The 17,385-nt window shown below is 45.2% G+C and overlaps 1 protein-coding gene across 2 annotated transcripts; it reads right to left on the bottom strand.

Annotated features, from left to right (window-relative positions):
* Nucleotides 1-9,114: 9,114 nt before the first annotated feature.
* Nucleotides 9,115-15,690, bottom strand: SRSF1 (serine/arginine-rich splicing factor 1). Of its 2 annotated transcripts, XR_001482834.1 has the most exons (5): nt 15,236-15,690; nt 12,424-12,608; nt 11,659-11,831; nt 10,681-11,401; nt 9,115-9,829 (listed from the first exon to the last, which is right to left on the bottom strand). XR_001482834.1 is itself a non-coding variant. In XM_015423532.1 (4 exons), the coding sequence occupies exons 1-4, from the start codon at nt 15,427-15,429 to the stop codon at nt 11,207-11,209; spliced, it is 747 nt and encodes a 248-aa protein (XP_015279018.1). In that variant the 5' UTR covers nt 15,430-15,690; the 3' UTR covers nt 9,115-11,206. The 2 variants fall into 2 exon arrangements, 1 of the variants encoding a protein (XP_015279018.1); XM_015423532.1 differs by having other exon boundaries at nt 9,115-11,401.
* Nucleotides 15,691-17,385: the final 1,695 nt, after the last annotated feature.

The following is a 17,385-nucleotide window of genomic DNA, read 5'->3' as shown; positions in this document are numbered from 1 at the left end:
AGGGTTGTTGTGAGGACAATGGAGGAGAGGAATCGGAAGGGCGGCCTTCGCCCCTAACCAAGTGGCTTGGCACATAAGGCCCAGGCTGTGCTTTCCACAGGGAACCAGCCTTAGCTGAGATTTGGTTGGCGTTGGCCAAGATCCATTGGCGGGCTTCTTCAACCTCCCTCCCCCCAGATTGTGCTCTTGCTATGGGTTTTGGCCCGGCTCCTGGCAAGTGTGGACATAACATCTGAAATGGGCTAACGACCCAAACCACTGCCAGGGGCCGATCCAGTGTTTTAACCTGCAGAGGCAAGGAAGACGATTTAAAAGTGAAGGGTGGGAATCAGTGGCTGGCTTCAGAACCGTTGCCGTTTGCTTTGCCTTCCTCTCACGGCCATCAGTCAACCATCCTAAGACACCAGGCAGGCACAGTCGTGCTTCTCCCACAAGGCGCCTGGCGATGCCCTCTACCCCAGGCCCTGCCTCCTGCGCACCCCGTTCCCCGGCTCTGCCTTCTCAGGCTGAAGGGACACGCAGGTCCCTATTTGCTTTGAGCATCGAAGGAAGCCCGAGAAACAACATCCACGCCCTGCAGAACTCCCTCTTCTGGCTTTGTCCAACAAGGTTATTCATTTCACTTATTTTAAACATTTTAAGACACCTCCCTACCTTGTGGAACCCAAAGCAGCTTACAGTGTAAATAAATCAGTGATGATTAAAAAAAAAAAAGACATAAAAGACCACAATTTAAAATCTCAGCTAGGATTGCCCGTCAATAAACGAAATTAGTCATATGCAGCCCTACGTAAAACTGTCTTCAGCTGCCTCCTGAAGACTGGACATGCAGGGGCCAGCCCCCCCCCCCCCCCCCCCCCCGGGGGAATGCATTCCGTAATTGGGGGGCTGCCACTGAAGAGGCCCTCTCTCTCAGGCACCCCCCCCACCCACAAGCTTCTTGGATTGATGGGACAGTCCGGAGGGCCTCTCCCTGCGATCTTCATTCCTTGGGCAAAAAGATGGTCCCTCAGACACCCCGTTCCCAAGCCGTGTAGGGCTTTCAAGGAAAGGCCTTGGGAGCAGATTGAGGGCCAGTGGGATTGCTGTACCACAGGGACAACACATATAACTGTATAGTTATGTACACCTTTTGCCTGGCGGCGGCGGCGGCACCACCACCACCACCACCACCACCACCACCACCACCGGTTGCACCTTTGAGCAGAGCGTGGCTTGTATGTGTGAGATATGACATTACATTTTGTTCTTTTATTTAAAACAAACTCTCACCCAAATTCCACCCTTTGGGGCAGCGTAAGCATGAAAAATAGTTAATAAACAGATTATACCAAGGCTAAACTCAGTCCAAAAATGGATTGAAACAGCAGAAGATATACAACAAAATCAGCATGTGCAACAGTAAAGCCGGCCGCAATATCATCTTGAAAACATATAAAACCAGCAGATCAGCGAAAAAGAACGAATTGGTTCAAAATGGTAGGGGCTGTTTCCAGGCCATTTTCTCACACAGCCCTTCTCCCCACTGCCTTTCAGATTTCAAGAGGAATGAAACTGAGAACAGTAGCAGTGAGGTAAATCTATGGCCATAACATTCCCCTTGCATGCAACGAGTGCCATTGAGGGAATGTGAAGCTTTGAATCCAATTCTAACTTGTCAGTAGCCGAATGCAGGCACCAGGGCACCAGGGCCAATGAGAAGCGGGCGTTCTCCCCAAAACTGAAACGCTAAATCTTCAGGTCTAGAATCCCGGTTTGTGGGGATTCACCCAGGAGGCAGGATACAAACATCATGGCAGAGTTTGATTCAGGGTTTCACAGAACAGGAACTTCTCAGTGGTTGTTGCATTCAAGAGGAGGAAGGTGGGAGCGAACCTGTGAATGCAGGAACAAGCTGCCCGTGTGCCCAGCACAGAAAGAGCGAGTTTGTTGGGGCAACCTTTATTACAAAGCAGAGAATCTCAGCTGCATTTTCAAGGTTTCCCAATAGATGGCTCCAGTGGGCCATAGTTTTATTTTCTAGACTCCCTGGGGGCTCCTATGCTGTTTTTAAATCCAGCGGCATAAGATTTTGTGCGGTAGAGCTCACTTGATCACAAGTGGGAAGTATTCATCTGTTAAGCAGAAGCGTTATATACAAGGCTGTGGACAATAGAAACATGAAGGGGGGGGGGAAATGAACACTTTTTGACTGAATGTGGTTTTGAACCAATACCATAAAGAAATCAAAAGAAAGGATACTATATACCGACAAGCTCTAAGAAGTTTCAAAACAGTTTGAAGATTATTGAAAGCCACGTGGGGTGGTAGTTAAGAGTGTCCATCTAGGGTCTAGGGGACTGAGGTCTGAATCCCCACTCGGCCATGAGGAGCGGGCTGGGTGATGTTGAGCCCGGCCCGCACACACAGCCTAACCTACCTCACAGGGTTGTGTGAAAAGAAATAAAGAGAGGGGAACAAAATAAACTGCTTTGGGTTCCCACGGGGAAGAAAGGCAGAGTAACACTATATCTATCCCTCCCCATTCCTTGCTTGACTCTCCTTTTCATTCACTTGCCTATTTGTACTTTTGTAGCCCCTCCCCAGGGCTATATTGATTTTATTTGAATTTCTACCCCACCCTCCCGGCTGAGGCCGGCTTACATAAAACAACCGAAAATTTTACAATACACATAAAATAGATTAACAACAACAATTAAACAATTAGACAATTCTAAAACCACTTAAACCATAAATATGAAATAATAAAATGCTAGTATCATCCATTTCAATAATTTCACAGTGGTAGTTGTCACACAATTCTTTCTCTTCACAGTCAGCTCTTTGGTCTTTTTTTTTCAAATTTATTGTTACGGCCAATTGACCAGCAGTGCAGTAAAACAATACAATAATAAACAAGTAAGATCACCAACACTCACAGACAACAATACCATCATAGTACCAGCCACAGACCCCTATTAAAAATTGTAATTCTATTCCCTAAATTTTAAGTCTTGTCTAAAATTCTCTTCAGTCTGTGCTTTTTGTTAAAATCTTTCACTTGTTTATTACTAAAAAGCAATATTTTGCTACTACCAGAGTTACTGACTTCTTGGTATCTTCCAACAAATATTTTAGCAGCACAGTATCTGCAAATTTCAAAGAGTTGTCCAAGGGTTTAAATTGGGCAAGTAAAGGAAAAATTAGCTGGTGTCTCTCTGAAATAGAGTTTGCAATGTAAAAGAATGTGTGTGATTGTTTCAACTTCTCTATCTGCACATAGACAACATCTTTGATGTGTAGGCCAACGGAGATACCTTCCTTGCAGTAAATTAGAGGGGAAGGCATCAAAACGCGCTCTAGAGAAAGCCCATCAATACTTTTCATATGTAATGTTAGACAGATACGGTGCTGCTGCAAATCCAGGTCAAGATGTAGTAGTGTAGTAGTTAAGTGCACGGACTCTAATCTGGGAGAACCGGGTTTGATTCCCCACTCCTCCACTTGCACCTGCTGATGTGACCTTGGGTCAGTCACAAGCTCTGGCACAGCTGTCCTTGAAAAAGAGCAGTTTGTGTCAGAGTTCTCTCAGCCCCACCCACCTCACAGGGTGTCTGTTGTGGGGAGGGGAAGGGAAAGGAGTTTGTAAGCTGTTCTGAGACTCCAAGTGAAGGGCGGGGTATAAATCCAATCTCTTCTTCTTCTTCTTGGGTAAAAATGCTCCATCAGTTTGAACACTTAGGCAGAAAAGCAGCTCTTTGGTCTTCGTAGGTCATCTCAGGCGGTTGGCTGAGGGTCTGCAGAGGCCGCTCTTCCAAGGCTGCAGGTGGAAAGGGATCCACTAAACGTTGCACATTCATAGGACTCGATCCAATTAGTTGCAAAGAGCAGGATATTAATTTTTGGTTTTGGGAATAAATGCGCACACTTATAAACAGGATTTAAAAAGCACCACCCATTTCTTCCTTCCACTCCCAGATGCTCAATCTTTTCTTCGTGCCTTCTTGTCAAACATTTATTACCCTGACCAGGGAGAAGTAGCCTGGAAGGAACTTTGGCCTGGGTTGCCAAGGGTGGCCTGGATGACGCAGGTGCTGCAGCTCTGAGCCAGCGAGGTCCACTGTTTGGTTCTAGAAAACTCCACACTAGTCAACCAAGCTTATATTCTGTGTGCAGTGGAGACTCTCAAATGCATTGCTCCCACTTTGGATACAGGACTACCTAATTCAGAATTCTAAAATCCCAGAAGAAATTCTGATGAAATCTCCAGTCACATCTCAAGAGCTGCCAGTTAGAACACCCCCCCCCCAAAAAAAATTGAATGCTACCCAAATAGGTCGCTGCTTGAAAAAAAAAAAGCTAATGGCCCCCCATCCCCACACATGTTGCTTGGATCCTGACCACAGAATTCCCATCAAAGTGCAAACATTCTTTGCATTGGAACCATCCAGCTTTTCTGTGATCAAAGAACGCGGCATCCTCACATGGCTGCTTCTTGGTTCCCTCAGCATTTCAGCTGTTAAATTGGCCTGTATTTTAGGATAGTAATATAAAAGAGTGTAGTTCCCCCTTTTCCTTACTTTGCTAAATGTATGTTTACTGGGAAAGTGGCTACTTTTTTCAATGTAGCCATTGAGAGACCACATCTTGGACGGTAAAGAACAGTATTAACCAATTATGTGCAAGTACCAGAATTGGTTTTAATGACTATATTACTGACTTCATAATAAAAAAGCACGAGGAATGTTAATCTCTCATTGTTATGCAAAATACACTATATAATGGGACTCACCCAATCTCCTCCTCATTAGGAAGTGAGTCACTGCTTGGCTTCCCAAGAGCAGTCAGCTATGAAGCAGGAGCACAATGGTGGTTTCAGCGATTCTGACATGTGAACTTCAGGATGGAACCATCATAGTACACCAACCACAAGAACCAATGACAAGGTGCTGCTGGCTCAAATCTCTCCTCAACCACTCAGGGACCTTTCCCCCCTTTGCGCCATCAGCCTCTTCTCACCTGCGAACAGGACAACCTTCTTGCAGCAGGAGCCCCTTTCCCTTCTCCTGCCATTAGGATGGTCCCAAGTCAGGGAGAAGACTAAGCAGCGGTGCCCTTGTGCCTACCCATTTTCGGAATCTGTAATTCTGCATATTTCCCAGGGCACTGTTTTAGAACACAAGGCCCTCGGCTTCTTTGGTGTCTTGTATCAACCACTGAAAGTGTTCATGGGAGTCTGATTCCGAACATGTTAGACCAGAAGGTGGGGAGAGAACCAGGATATAACCCCCCCCCCCCCCCCTAGCTTTCCTGAACACAAAGCAGAGCGATAGGTGTGATGAGCAGGAAGAGGATCTACAAGCATGGGAATGACTAAGAATATGTCATCTGAATCTGATGCAAATGCATGGAATAAAGAATCAGGTTTTCAAGTCTGCTGAACTGGACTTTGAATCCCCGCACCCAAGGACCATGTCTGGTGTCGGATTCACCGTGTGACCCAGAGAAGCCGTGTTACACTCAGGCTTACCTCACTGTCCTTCTCTCCTTAAAGCCATCAAGTGTGGGAAATATGCATGAACAGCAAGGCACGTAATGTACACATTTCACATTCCTTCCCCCCTCTGGCTGAAGAGAGCCTTCCGTCCACAACATAATGTCCCAGTTAGCAGCTTTGAAAATTAGAGGTGAGATTAAATTTCACTGCAGCCAGAGCTTATTTTTTTTAAACTTTATTTTTGCTTTTTTCTAAACAATTAACACGTGCAGCTCTCACCCACAGTTCAACAGTTTAACAATACTAGGTGTAACAGTTGAAAAAGCATTCAAAAAGCTGTTGTCTGCCTTCCACACAATAGATTTCCCCTCGGAGTTCTACTAAAAACAGCACCCGAGCACGTGCCAGAGGGCCGTGGGTCTCTCTATTTACAGGACCGCTGAGCTCCACAGCAGCGATGCTTCTGTACTTTGCTCCCTCCAAGTTGCAAGTACTGGAGGTTCCGCTGGGAATAGCCTGGCAGAATCATCGTCCTTGACCTCTACACTGCTTCACACACATTCGCCACAATTCTTAAAGCACCCCTGTAAAGGCAGGCAAACGTTGTTATCCTTAGATGAGCAAGAAGAGAGAGACTCCATGTTCTCAGGCCTCACTGCTGATTTGTGGCACAGGTGAATTTTGCCCTGGACTGCCTAGCCCCCTGCACCAGAAGTAAACAGGAAACGGGGGAGATGGGAAAGTAATCAATAGAAGGCAGATGGTGAGCTTTTGGATAATTGGCAAGGGCAAAAGTGGGAGAAAACTACCCACAGGAACTTGCAGCAGAACGAGACATACACACAAAAAGAAATTGCTACAAGTTTTGCTTTAAGATGGAATCCACCAACCAGAGGCTCAAGTGGTATGGTCCATTCTACCTTATCAGGTGAACTGAAGTTACATTAGGAAGGAAAGTGTCACATTATGGCCCCCCATCAGCATCTAACTCGACAGGAAGGCTATTTCGAGAGGTTAGTACAGTAGACTAAGGCCCTAGAACTTCCAAAGCTGCTTCAGTGGGTCAGCACTCCAATCGCGGACCCCTCAACACACATATGAAATTGGCTTGATAACAGTCATACCATTGGTCTGTGTTCAAATGGGCTGAAGCTCTCCAGGACACAAGGTGCGGAGTCTCCCCCAGCACTTGCTACCAGTGACCATTTTGAACTTGAAATATAAAGACATGGACCTGAGATCTTCTGTACGTAAAGCAGCCACACCAGGATCCAGCTGGTACACCACATTTTGTTTTGAACTAAGTCACTTGGTTGCCAGTCAATTATCAAAGGCTGTAATTTCTATTATGCAGCAAGTGCCATCCTCTAGGGTGCCTGATCTAGTGACCCACAATTCAAGCTGAAAGCCCTTTGCTTCAAGCCAAGGTATTTATTACACAGCTCATGAAGCAATATAATTACACACCTGAAGTTGCTTTCCCTCAAGCCTGCTCATTTCCCCAATGTGAATATTTAGCTTTCCACTATTTTTAGCAATTGACCAAACAAGATGTTACAGCAAAGTTGACACCATCCTAGAGAATAATTTGGCCATTCTGAGATGCCATCCATCATGCCCAGTGTGGCAGGGCAGGTTATTCCCCCCCCCACACACCTTTTAGAGTGTTGAAACAGTTCTCCCATGGCTGTTTCAGCACCTGACAAAGCACCGGGGGGAAGAGGAGACCACCTGGTCCTGCAGGACCATCAGGATAGGGCCTTTGGAGCATTACTAAAAGGCTGAATTCCTCTGTAGCATTTCCATCCATGATTTGAACCCACAGGCACTGTAGCGTCTCATTTAGCCCTGAGTTTACTTCACTTTTAAAATAGTACAAGTCAATCTCTTGAGAATCCCAAAACTGGACATAGCAATGAGCCCCGTCATGGGTAGGTGCTGCGGCTCACTGGAATAGAACTTGATGACAAAGCTCAAACCCCTGTAACCTAATTAAAAGATCTCAGGAAGCAGGTGATAGAACGGAAGTTTTTACACCTACGTTGGAGAGCTACCATTAGGTCTGATGATGTATCACCATGTTCCTCTAAGGAATTCAGAAATATCCTCACCTTTTGAGCCTAACTTTAACATTCTACCCTCTGCATCATATAATGCAAGGGATCCAGTACCCTCGGGTTTCCCCACCACCTTCACATGCAACAGATGTGACTGTCTAATACCCTTTGAAGATCACAAAGGCTTCTCTGGGCAAATTTCCTCCAGCTTATGGGGGTGTGCCACCTGGACAGTGTTCACCCTGCTTTCACAATATCCAGAACGGTTTATTGCAACATGTCCTCCAGGGGACCCGGGAATTTCTCTTCCCTCAGAACATGGTAGCCAAGCTACACACTGGAACTGGACTAGAACTCTTCTTGCCGATACGGAAAACTTACATTTGCCAGCAGGCTTGTTTTGGGGCACAGTTCAAGGTGCCCTTTTTGGCCTTGGGCCCAGGTGCATCCGATAGCTCACCTATACTCACACAAACTTACCTGCATTCTAAGGTCTGCAGCAGGGGTTCTCCTCCAGGTATCTTTGACTTCAGAAGTCAGGTGCCTAGTGACCAGGGATAGGGCCTTCTTATGGCTGGCTCCCCAGTTGTGGAATTATCTTCTAAAGGACATTCAGTTGGTGCCTACTTTTAATAGTTTTCAGAACCAGTTGAAGGCAATTTTATTCCCCCCCCCTTTAACAGACCAGTTTTCCTGCCTACCCCCTTCCCCTGCTTTCAATCAATATTTTAGTGTTGGTTTCTATTCTGTTGTTTCAGTTTGTCAGCTGCCTTGAAAGCTTAAGCTGGAAGCAGCCGTTTTCTAATCAGATACAAATTCTACAATACTCTTATTATTCTACGTAACATTTCTTCCTTCTGCTGGTCTTAGCCAGTTTAAAAGCTGCTAGCTTGCTTCTGACAAGGATGTCTGAGGTGCTGCTGCTGCTGGCACTTTGCCTGCCACTTTAAGATAAGCACAGTAGCAGCTAACATTACTAAAAGGACTTCTATCAGGCCACACTTTAGTGGACAACCATATAAACACTCTTGCTACAGCTTATGGCTGTGGCATCAATACCTGGGGGGTGGGGGATTCATCACATCCCTGCATGAAGCTGTAGAGGAATGAAAAACCCTGCGTATCTCTGGGTTAACGGAACAGCCCCTTAACACACAGTTCAGCAGCAAACTGGCCTGATGGGCAATTCAAGCCACAAAAGCATCTCACTGCCTTAGTGCTATTGTGAAGTCCGTTCCCATGCGCTTGCGAGTTCTACAGCTCCCCGCAAGGACACCGAGTGCCTGCACCGATAACACATTGAAGCTAGGAGGCTGGAGTCAGTGGGGTAGCCTTAGTTAAGTACTCTCAAGAACACCTTTCTCTGAATGACTCTTTGAGACAAGAGACCGTTAGGTAGTGGCACTTAAGAACCTTTTGCAAGAGGCTAAAGCATCAAGCCTGGTCAACCAGCACTGCTCCAGAGAAGCTGGAAACTCTTACCTTGTATGGTTATCCAAGACCCATTACTCACCAGCAGTTGCTCTGCAAGGCTGAACATCAGTCTCTACCACACTACTGACCAGCTGAATGCATGGGGGTAGGATCAGAGATGTTCAGCTTCCGGAGGGGCCACTCAGCCCACCAGACTGCTCCTCACAGGCCTACTCTGCCAGTGATCCAGCACAAGTGGAAGGATGGGCCATGGAGTACCATGTGGCCCAGTCTTACGTCAGTTCCCAGGAGGAGCTTAAAAGCTGAATTCATCATAGCACAAGACAATGCAAGAAAGAATTATTTAACACAACAAAACACTATGCACTTTTTTATAAAATTTTATTTGTCAAAAGAAAAGAAGCAATAGCCAATTGAAAGCCTACTTAATCTTAGACTCCAATTTCTTTGTCTTTAAATTTAGAGAAATGACTTATGATGTTTTAAAACAAAACCCCCCCTTTTCCCCTTCAACATTTACCATCTACTCGTGCTGAATCCTTCCAAGGAGAATGCTCCAGCGTACCTCTCCAGGTCCTCGCTTTGCTCCTTTTACCAAAAAATGAAAACTCCATCGTGCATCTTAAGGGCTCCAATCGTCAAAAATAGGAAAAAAATTTCTTTGGAATAGCCAATTGAGTTGAACAAAAATCCACACGAGTGCGGTTTGGTTGGGGCAGGAATCCACTCCTATGTTCCTGGTAATTTGATCCTGCTCCATGAATCCTTGCAATTGATCCTCCCTATCCTATCCACAATATGATTTGAATCCAATGATCCAGCTCCAAGGATTGGGATCCAGTGAGCCCTCTCCAATCCAAACCTTTATAACCAGCAAAACCAAAAAAGAGGAGGCAAAAAGTTAGATACTGTAATGAAAAATAGGATTCTGGAGAATGATCAGTTATGTCTGCCGCTAAATAATAAAGACAGGCATCGATAACTATCAATTCCCCAAGACAAGCTTTTGAATCGTGAAGCTTATTTTTAGCAATGTTTATCATTTGGAGGAAACATTCTTATATTTACACAGGACAACTGATAATGCCAACATATTTGTTACTATATGGTGCATTACAGGTTTTGTGGTTGCAAAAAGTTTATAAAGTTGCAAAAACTTGTTGCTAAAGCTATCCGCCTACTGCACGTCTAAAACTAAAAGCTCATTACTGTCCTCCAGTCTGGAAGGTTAATAAAAGTTAACTGAAGTGTTAAACGTGCCAGTGAGTCAACTCTGACTTATCATGAAGGTAAAGGGGAGCAGACTTCAAAGGAATTCCCACCAAGGGGTGTTTCTTCCACCTCCCAACTTTCATTCAGTTACTTTTAAGAAGGTGAAACAGCAATGCTATATCAGTCACACAGAGGACATGCAGATTTTAGCAGTATTGAGATTATACCCACAGGTTTGAAGAAACCTGCATTTGCAAGTTTCCCAATGAACAGCACTTGTAATCAACTGCTGATAACTGAAGCCAGTCAGCATTCCCCCTCCCCTTGGGCCTGGAAGAGCCACACTGGCACAAAACTAGACAAAAATGTCAAGATAGTTAGATGACTAAAGCTATCATAACCTAAACATGGTGGGACAAGGTAATAGGCATGAACATTCAGATCTCTGTATAAGGTCAATACTGCCAATTTCATCTGTGACAATAGCACTTGGAGTCATACCATTGCCTCCATTATTGATCTGATCCTCCTCAATCCTCCTTTTGACAATCCTAAAATGATTGACATGTGCTCCACAATCCTTTAATCCAAAGCATTCTTAATCCATCTCTTCAGATATGTCTACAGAAAGACACACGAAAAGGCAAGATAAAATGTAAGCTCCCCCAGAAGAGACAAGTCAAACCCAAACAACCCCCAACATCCCCAGCCTGTAGAAACCATAGCTGAACACAGACATTTTATACAGCAATACCACAGTTGGAAGAGTGTGGGTGGCAAACTAGAACTAAATGGAGAGAAGAACCCTGTCTATGACATCAGTTAAAATACAGTTTATCAAAGATGTGAGGGAATGTTGATGCTAAGGAGCAAATACTCACTAGGGATATTATACAAGAATGCAATTCAACACTTTAGCCAATTTGAGTAAAACAGCTTGAATTAAAAAAAACTGTACTGAGTAAAGGAAAACTGCATACAACACGGGGGGGGGGGTTTCTACAAAAAGAGCACCATTAAGGATCATTTATGTACGAGAACGTGATCTGCTGTGGCGGGGAGAGTAGCGTGGAGATCCTCTGCTTCTTCTTGGGGAGTAACTGCGACTCCTGCTGTTGCTTCGGCTACGGCTTCTGCTACGACTACGGCTGCGAGAACGAGATCTTCCATAACTTGGACTTCTTGGACCATCAACTTTAACACGGATGTAGGCAGTTTCTCCCTAGCAAACAGACACAACTTTCGATTGAAAGGTCTACACTTTCAAGCCATCTTTGCAGGCATGCTGACTTTTTTTTTTACAAGAACCAAGAGAAAACACATTGCATCTCCTGGCATAAAATCTTAATACGGGAATACCCAACTAGCTTTCTGCATTTGTTAGAGCTGCAAACAAAAAGACTGCACCTCCTTACCTTCAGTCCTACTGTTTAAGCCCTGTGCATCCAATTCTGGTTAAAACGTAAGCAGAAAACCTACCTCATGAGATCTAAACTTAGTGTTATCCAGTTTTCGCACTGCGTAGGTCATGTCTTCTTTCCGTACAAACTCCACGACACCAGTTCCATCTCGGAAAACATCAGCATAACATACATCACCTGCTTCACGCATGTGATCCTTTAAATCCTGCCAGCTTCCACTGGGAGGCAGTCCTGAAGAAGAGACAGGTTGCAAGTTATTTCTAGTGGAACCCTAGTAAGGTGAGATGGGTACCTTTCACAGCCTTATTTAATTAAGAGGAGGAACTGCAGGAGTTTGAAGTAGAAATCCAAATTCGGCACTAGTTTCAAGGCATTCTCATTCAACAATGTATAGAAATGAGACATCGGTAATATATTTACTTCAATTATGTTTACAATATTTAAAATTATGTTAGCAAGGACCAAAGATGGAGGAAGCTGTAAAGAATGTGATGGTAGAAAACAGAAGCTTAAGGACAGAGAACTCCACTGGGCACTGGAATCCCCCAGTCAGTCTCCAACAGCTATTACCAACATGCTTGTAAGTTGTTTCAGCAGAACAAAACACTCATTTGTAAAAATGAAAGCTAGGATATGTGCGGTGATAAGTTGTGCTACTTACAAAATACAGCTGCTCAAACTTTACTCGCAGCCTGAATACACACATTAATGCTTACACAAAAAGTAATCCAGCAGTTCTATATCCTCGCTACCTCACCTAACACCTGGTGTCAAAGTGGGCCTCAATCAATGCCATTTTCTTTCAACTATATAGGTAACTTACCTGATACTACCACTCTGTACTCTGAGCGTCTAGATGGGGGTCCATATCGGCCTCTTGGGGCTCCACCACCTCCTCCTCCACCGCCTCCTCTGCCAGTGCCCCGGCCACTTCGAGGGAACTCCACCCGCAGACGGTACCCATCGTAATCGTATCCATCCCGTCCATATACTGCATCCTCTGCATCCCTGCAACAATGAGATGAAGAATCACACTGATGCCAAATCATAGATTCACCAACATCTGGCTATATCACAGCACCTTCCCCATGTGAAATTATTTGGCCTTTTTTTCCAGGCAGCATAATGCAGCTCTTCCTGTAACTGAAGCCTATAGAAGCAAGACTACAGAGAACATGAAGTTTGTGAGCCTTACAGAAAAGTTTTGAACAAATTTAGTAATAGGAAAAAACCAAGCCAAAACTATTCTCTAACACACATTCTCTATCAGGACAACTATCATACTTCATCAATACATGGACCAATCTCATCACAAGCCTAATAAGGATTGCTGGTGGAAGTACTGAATCCACATGCTTGTGCAGTAAGCAGCACACATCCTCCGCACAGACTCTGACCCAATTTAAGTGCAGGGTGGGAAAAAAGTTAACTAAACCTTACTACAGAATCTTAGCCAGATACACTGAACAATGTATACAACCCTGCTTCAGAAAGGCTGTATATGATTTTAAAAATGCTTGAAGTAGTGTATGACTTTTTAAAATATGTGTAAGTAATACCAGGCTCATGCATATGAGAGAACCCCAGGCCACCTCCAAAGATAATTACTTCAGTTTATGTAACAAAACAATGCTTTAACATCTGTGCAGCACAAGCTAAGGAGATACAATACAACCTAAGAAAACAAAATCTTTGAAGTACTTCCTGTCCTTACTTTATTGCTACCACAGCAGTTACAATATTTTGTACCATTTTTCATCATGGCTAAGTGGATTTAACTAAAACAAGGAGTACAGCCTGCTTTTCCACACCAGAGTATAATTACATGGGTATGAGAGGAAGAGAAGCAGCAGGAACTCTCGGTACCAGCACATCTGAATATGCTTGTTCCTACTGGATCATGGTAAGGAGAGCAGGAAAACAGAACTTCTAATAGACTGCAAGCAAGTCCAATTTTACCACAGCACTTTTATCCTCAGTGCACATGCTGGTTAACAGAAGTTCATTTCACTTTTAAACTCAGAAGAGCTTGTGTAATAATAAAAGTGTTATCACTACTTCCAACAGTTCTTTATGGCAGCAGTGCAAAGTATACGCCACAAGACCTTATTAGGAAATGCTTTTTCAATCAAATTCTAGTTTATTCCTATCTATACTTTAAGCACTACGCTACTTCTGGATCCAATCCATGACAGAAAACAGGGTAAACTTTAATAAGCACTGAAGACAGAGAAAGAAATTAGATCGTGGTGGCCAAACTGCGGGGGGGGGAGGAGGAGAGAAGAATGCGGCTCTTGCACATATACTGTGTGGCTCCCAGCAAGGCAGCTGGGGAAGCAAAGGGGAGGAATATCTCTCTTCCCCAGCCAGTGTTCCCCTCCCTGGGTAGGCTTGAGGTGGTGGTGGGGGAAGCAGCAGGGGAAAAAAGCGACTTAAATTTGGCTGGCTCAGAGAAAGCATTTGCCTCTTTGAATATCATTATCGATATTTGCTTGAACCCTTTTGTTTTTATTTCTAGCAATCTTATTTAATGTTCATAAAAAGCAAATTTACATATTTTCCCATTAAAAAATGTGTGTGATATTTGTTCATGTCTTGCAGATCTCAGACATCTGAAATTTCTGCTATGTGGCTCTTACATTAAGCAAGTTTGGCCACCCCTGAATTCGATTAACCTTTGAATCATAGCTTTGGTCCGCATCGTGTTTTTGCACTGAGCTACATATTATCTCTGACAATCTCATGCAGCCCCAACGTATGCATATTTATTTGCAAGATAGTCACATTACAGTGGTACTTGCTCCCGAATAAGGATCTATACAGGACAGCAGAATTAGCTACTAGCCTACACCAGCTCCCTTGAGTCAACGTTCATACTGCTTGCGGACAAGCTGGCGGGTGATTGATCCAAGAGCAGACAAAGGAAAAGTACTCATTCATGCAATTTACTTGTGGAATGAGCAGCTCCAGAAATTACAGCAGTGGCTGGTGGCTTCAGGCACCTTTAAAAGGGAGAGTAAACGTATTTACAGAGATGTCCATAACTATGAAGCCTGAACTTTCTCAGGACACCAGTTGCAGGGGAAAAAGAGGGAGAGAGAACAAATAGTATTGCAGGGAGGGGGGGAGACCTGGCTTTGGCCCACGTGCTCCTACCGTGGGCCTTCTGGGATATTTGGCGGTAGTCGTTGCAATGAAACAGAATGCTGAACTAGATGGGAGCAATATGACTCTTGTGAGCAAAAATTCTCCTTTGTGAACTACTGACATTAAAGTTGTGAGCGAGCGATTTAGCTGTGTACCAATTAGCTTGTTCTGGAGCCCTCCTTCCTGAGCCGAGACAAAAATGTGAGAGGTGGAGGTTAAAAAACTGAGATCTAGCTCACACCAACCCAGTTTAGAGGGAACAGTGGATGGGACTTCTTTTTTCGCCCTGGCGCCGCCATGCCCTCTCGGCACGAAGGGATCCTTCGCCCGCCCGCCCGCCCCTCCTCCCCCGTCCCAAGGAGTTTTTTGGGCCATGCCGAGCCCCCCCCCCAAAACCCCACTCTCCCTCCCGGGTCCTCCACCCGCCCCCCAGGCGTTGCCCAGCCCAGATACGGGAGCCCCCCTGCAGCGCCCGGCCCGGCCCTCACCGGGGGTCCTCGAACTCGACGAAGGCGAAGGGCGGCCCGCCGCGCCGGTTCTTGAGGTCGATGTCCCGGATGGCGCCATACTTGTAGAAGACGTCCTCGATGTCCTTGGTGCGGATGTCCGGCGGCAGGTTCCCCACGTAGATGCGGCAGTCGTTGTTCCCGGCCGGGCCGCGGATCACGCCGCCTCCAGACATGGCGAGGTCTGCAATGGCTGCGGTTGGTCGGTCGGCCGCAGCGCGAGGGAAGAGGGCGGAGAGCGGGAGGAGGCCCCGAGGAGAAGGAGGGACGAGCGCCTGAGGGGGAGGAAGGAGAGACGTGGGGAGGGGGAGAGGAGACTCAATGGAGATAAATTTAAAAAAAAGGGAAGGAGGAGAGGGCTGAAGCGCGGCACAGGCGGCTCCTGCAGCTTCCACTCCCAACAACCGCCACAAAATGGCGCCCGTCTCGCGCGGGCTTACCAGTCTCGCGCAAGGATCCTCCCGCGCAGCTTCAGTTTCGGTGAAGGGGCGTCGCGAATGAAACCGTTCGTGGCGCCTGCGCGTTTAAACTGCGCATGCGCCCTTCTGAAGGGACTTTAAAGAAAGGGGGGGGAAAATAGTCTACCAAAGTCTGGTTTTTCGTCGCTGGGGCACACACCAAAGGGAAGGTAGGGGAAAATAAGCGGATGATGCCTCGTAGGTCCGGTTACTTTTGTTTAAAGTTGACAGAGTAAACGTTTCGCACACGCCACGCGTGAGGCTTCCATTTCCCTGTAAGCCATGAAGGACCGCTAAAGGTCCACGCGAAGAAGATCCAGCTACAGTGGGAGGAGCGGAGAGAGTCCCACAATGCATCACGCGCCGAGCGCCTTGGCGCCGAGGAGAGGAATATTCCCACAATGCATTGCTGATTACAGTCTTGGCCAATGAGCTAAAGGGGTGAGTCGAGGCGACAACGCCTCAATCTAAGAGGGTGCCATTTAGTGAGACCCCCCCCCCCCCCGAATATTACCATATTTTTAAGGCTGCGGGCCACATGTAAGCGTTGCGGGATTTTTTTATATTAAATGTACAGTTAAAATGTAATTATTAATGTGAGCGAGAAATGCCATAGGTTCAAGCTGGATTCAGAAAAGAGGTACTAGATATCGTATTTCAGATTTCCGTTGGTTACTGTGAACCAGTGAAAGTCCGTAGAAAATCAGCTTGTGTTTCATAGAGTAGAGCAAAGCCTTTGACTGTGCTGATCATGAAAAGCTGTGGTTGGTTTCAGGAATGGATGCACTATAGCATCTGATTGTTCTGAGTGCAACCTGTACTCTGGACAAGAGACTGCCCTTAGGACAGAAAGGTTTCCAATTAGCAAGGGTGTCAGGAGTGTAAATTGCTGGAAGGGATGTTAACAGTCTGAGATATGCAGAGGACACCAAATTAACTGGCAGACAATAGTGAAGACTTGAAACAACTACTCATGAAGGTTAAAGCAGGATTATAGCTGAACATCAAGACAAAAGTAATGTGTTGCTGGTGACCAAGATCAAGGTAATTCATACCACAGTATTCCCAGGATATTACAGGTGTGAACATTGGACAGAGAAGAAAGCTGACAGGATGGAAGTTTTACCGATGCCATGGACTGCCAAACAGACAAGTGGGTTATAAATCAAATCAAGCATGAATTCTCTATAGAAATTAAAATGACTAAACTTTGGTCAAATTATGAGGAGACAAGTCACTGGAAAAGACCATAACAGTAGAAAAGATGAAGGCAGCAGGAAAAGAGGAAGACCCATCATGAGATGGATTGATTCAGCCAAGGAAGCCACAAAGGCCCTCAGTTTACAAGACCTGAGTAGGTCTGTTAATGATAGGATGTTACAGAGGTAATTAATTCATAGTGTTGCTGTAAATTGAAAGTGAATTGACAGCACTTACGCACACATTTTATAATCCTACACTCATCACAGAGATGGGTGCACCTTGCTGAGTATAGACTGATTTAAAAAACACAAGTGTACTGCCATCTTGCAGTTGTTCCTGGTAAACAACCTGATTTGTTTTCTGTCGACATACATTAACACAATAGCAAGTTTTTATGTCCTAAAATTACATATATTTTTTTACTATGTATAATAATAAAATAGATAGCCCATGCCAGTCATGAGAGCAGCA

The sequence above is a fragment of the Gekko japonicus genome, unplaced genomic scaffold, assembly GCF_001447785.1.
Source record: "Gekko japonicus isolate JY-2015 unplaced genomic scaffold, Gekko_japonicus_V1.1 scaffold3235, whole genome shotgun sequence".
NCBI lineage: Eukaryota > Metazoa > Chordata > Lepidosauria > Squamata > Gekkonidae > Gekko > Gekko japonicus.
This window is presented reverse-complemented; position numbering and strand designations above follow the sequence as displayed.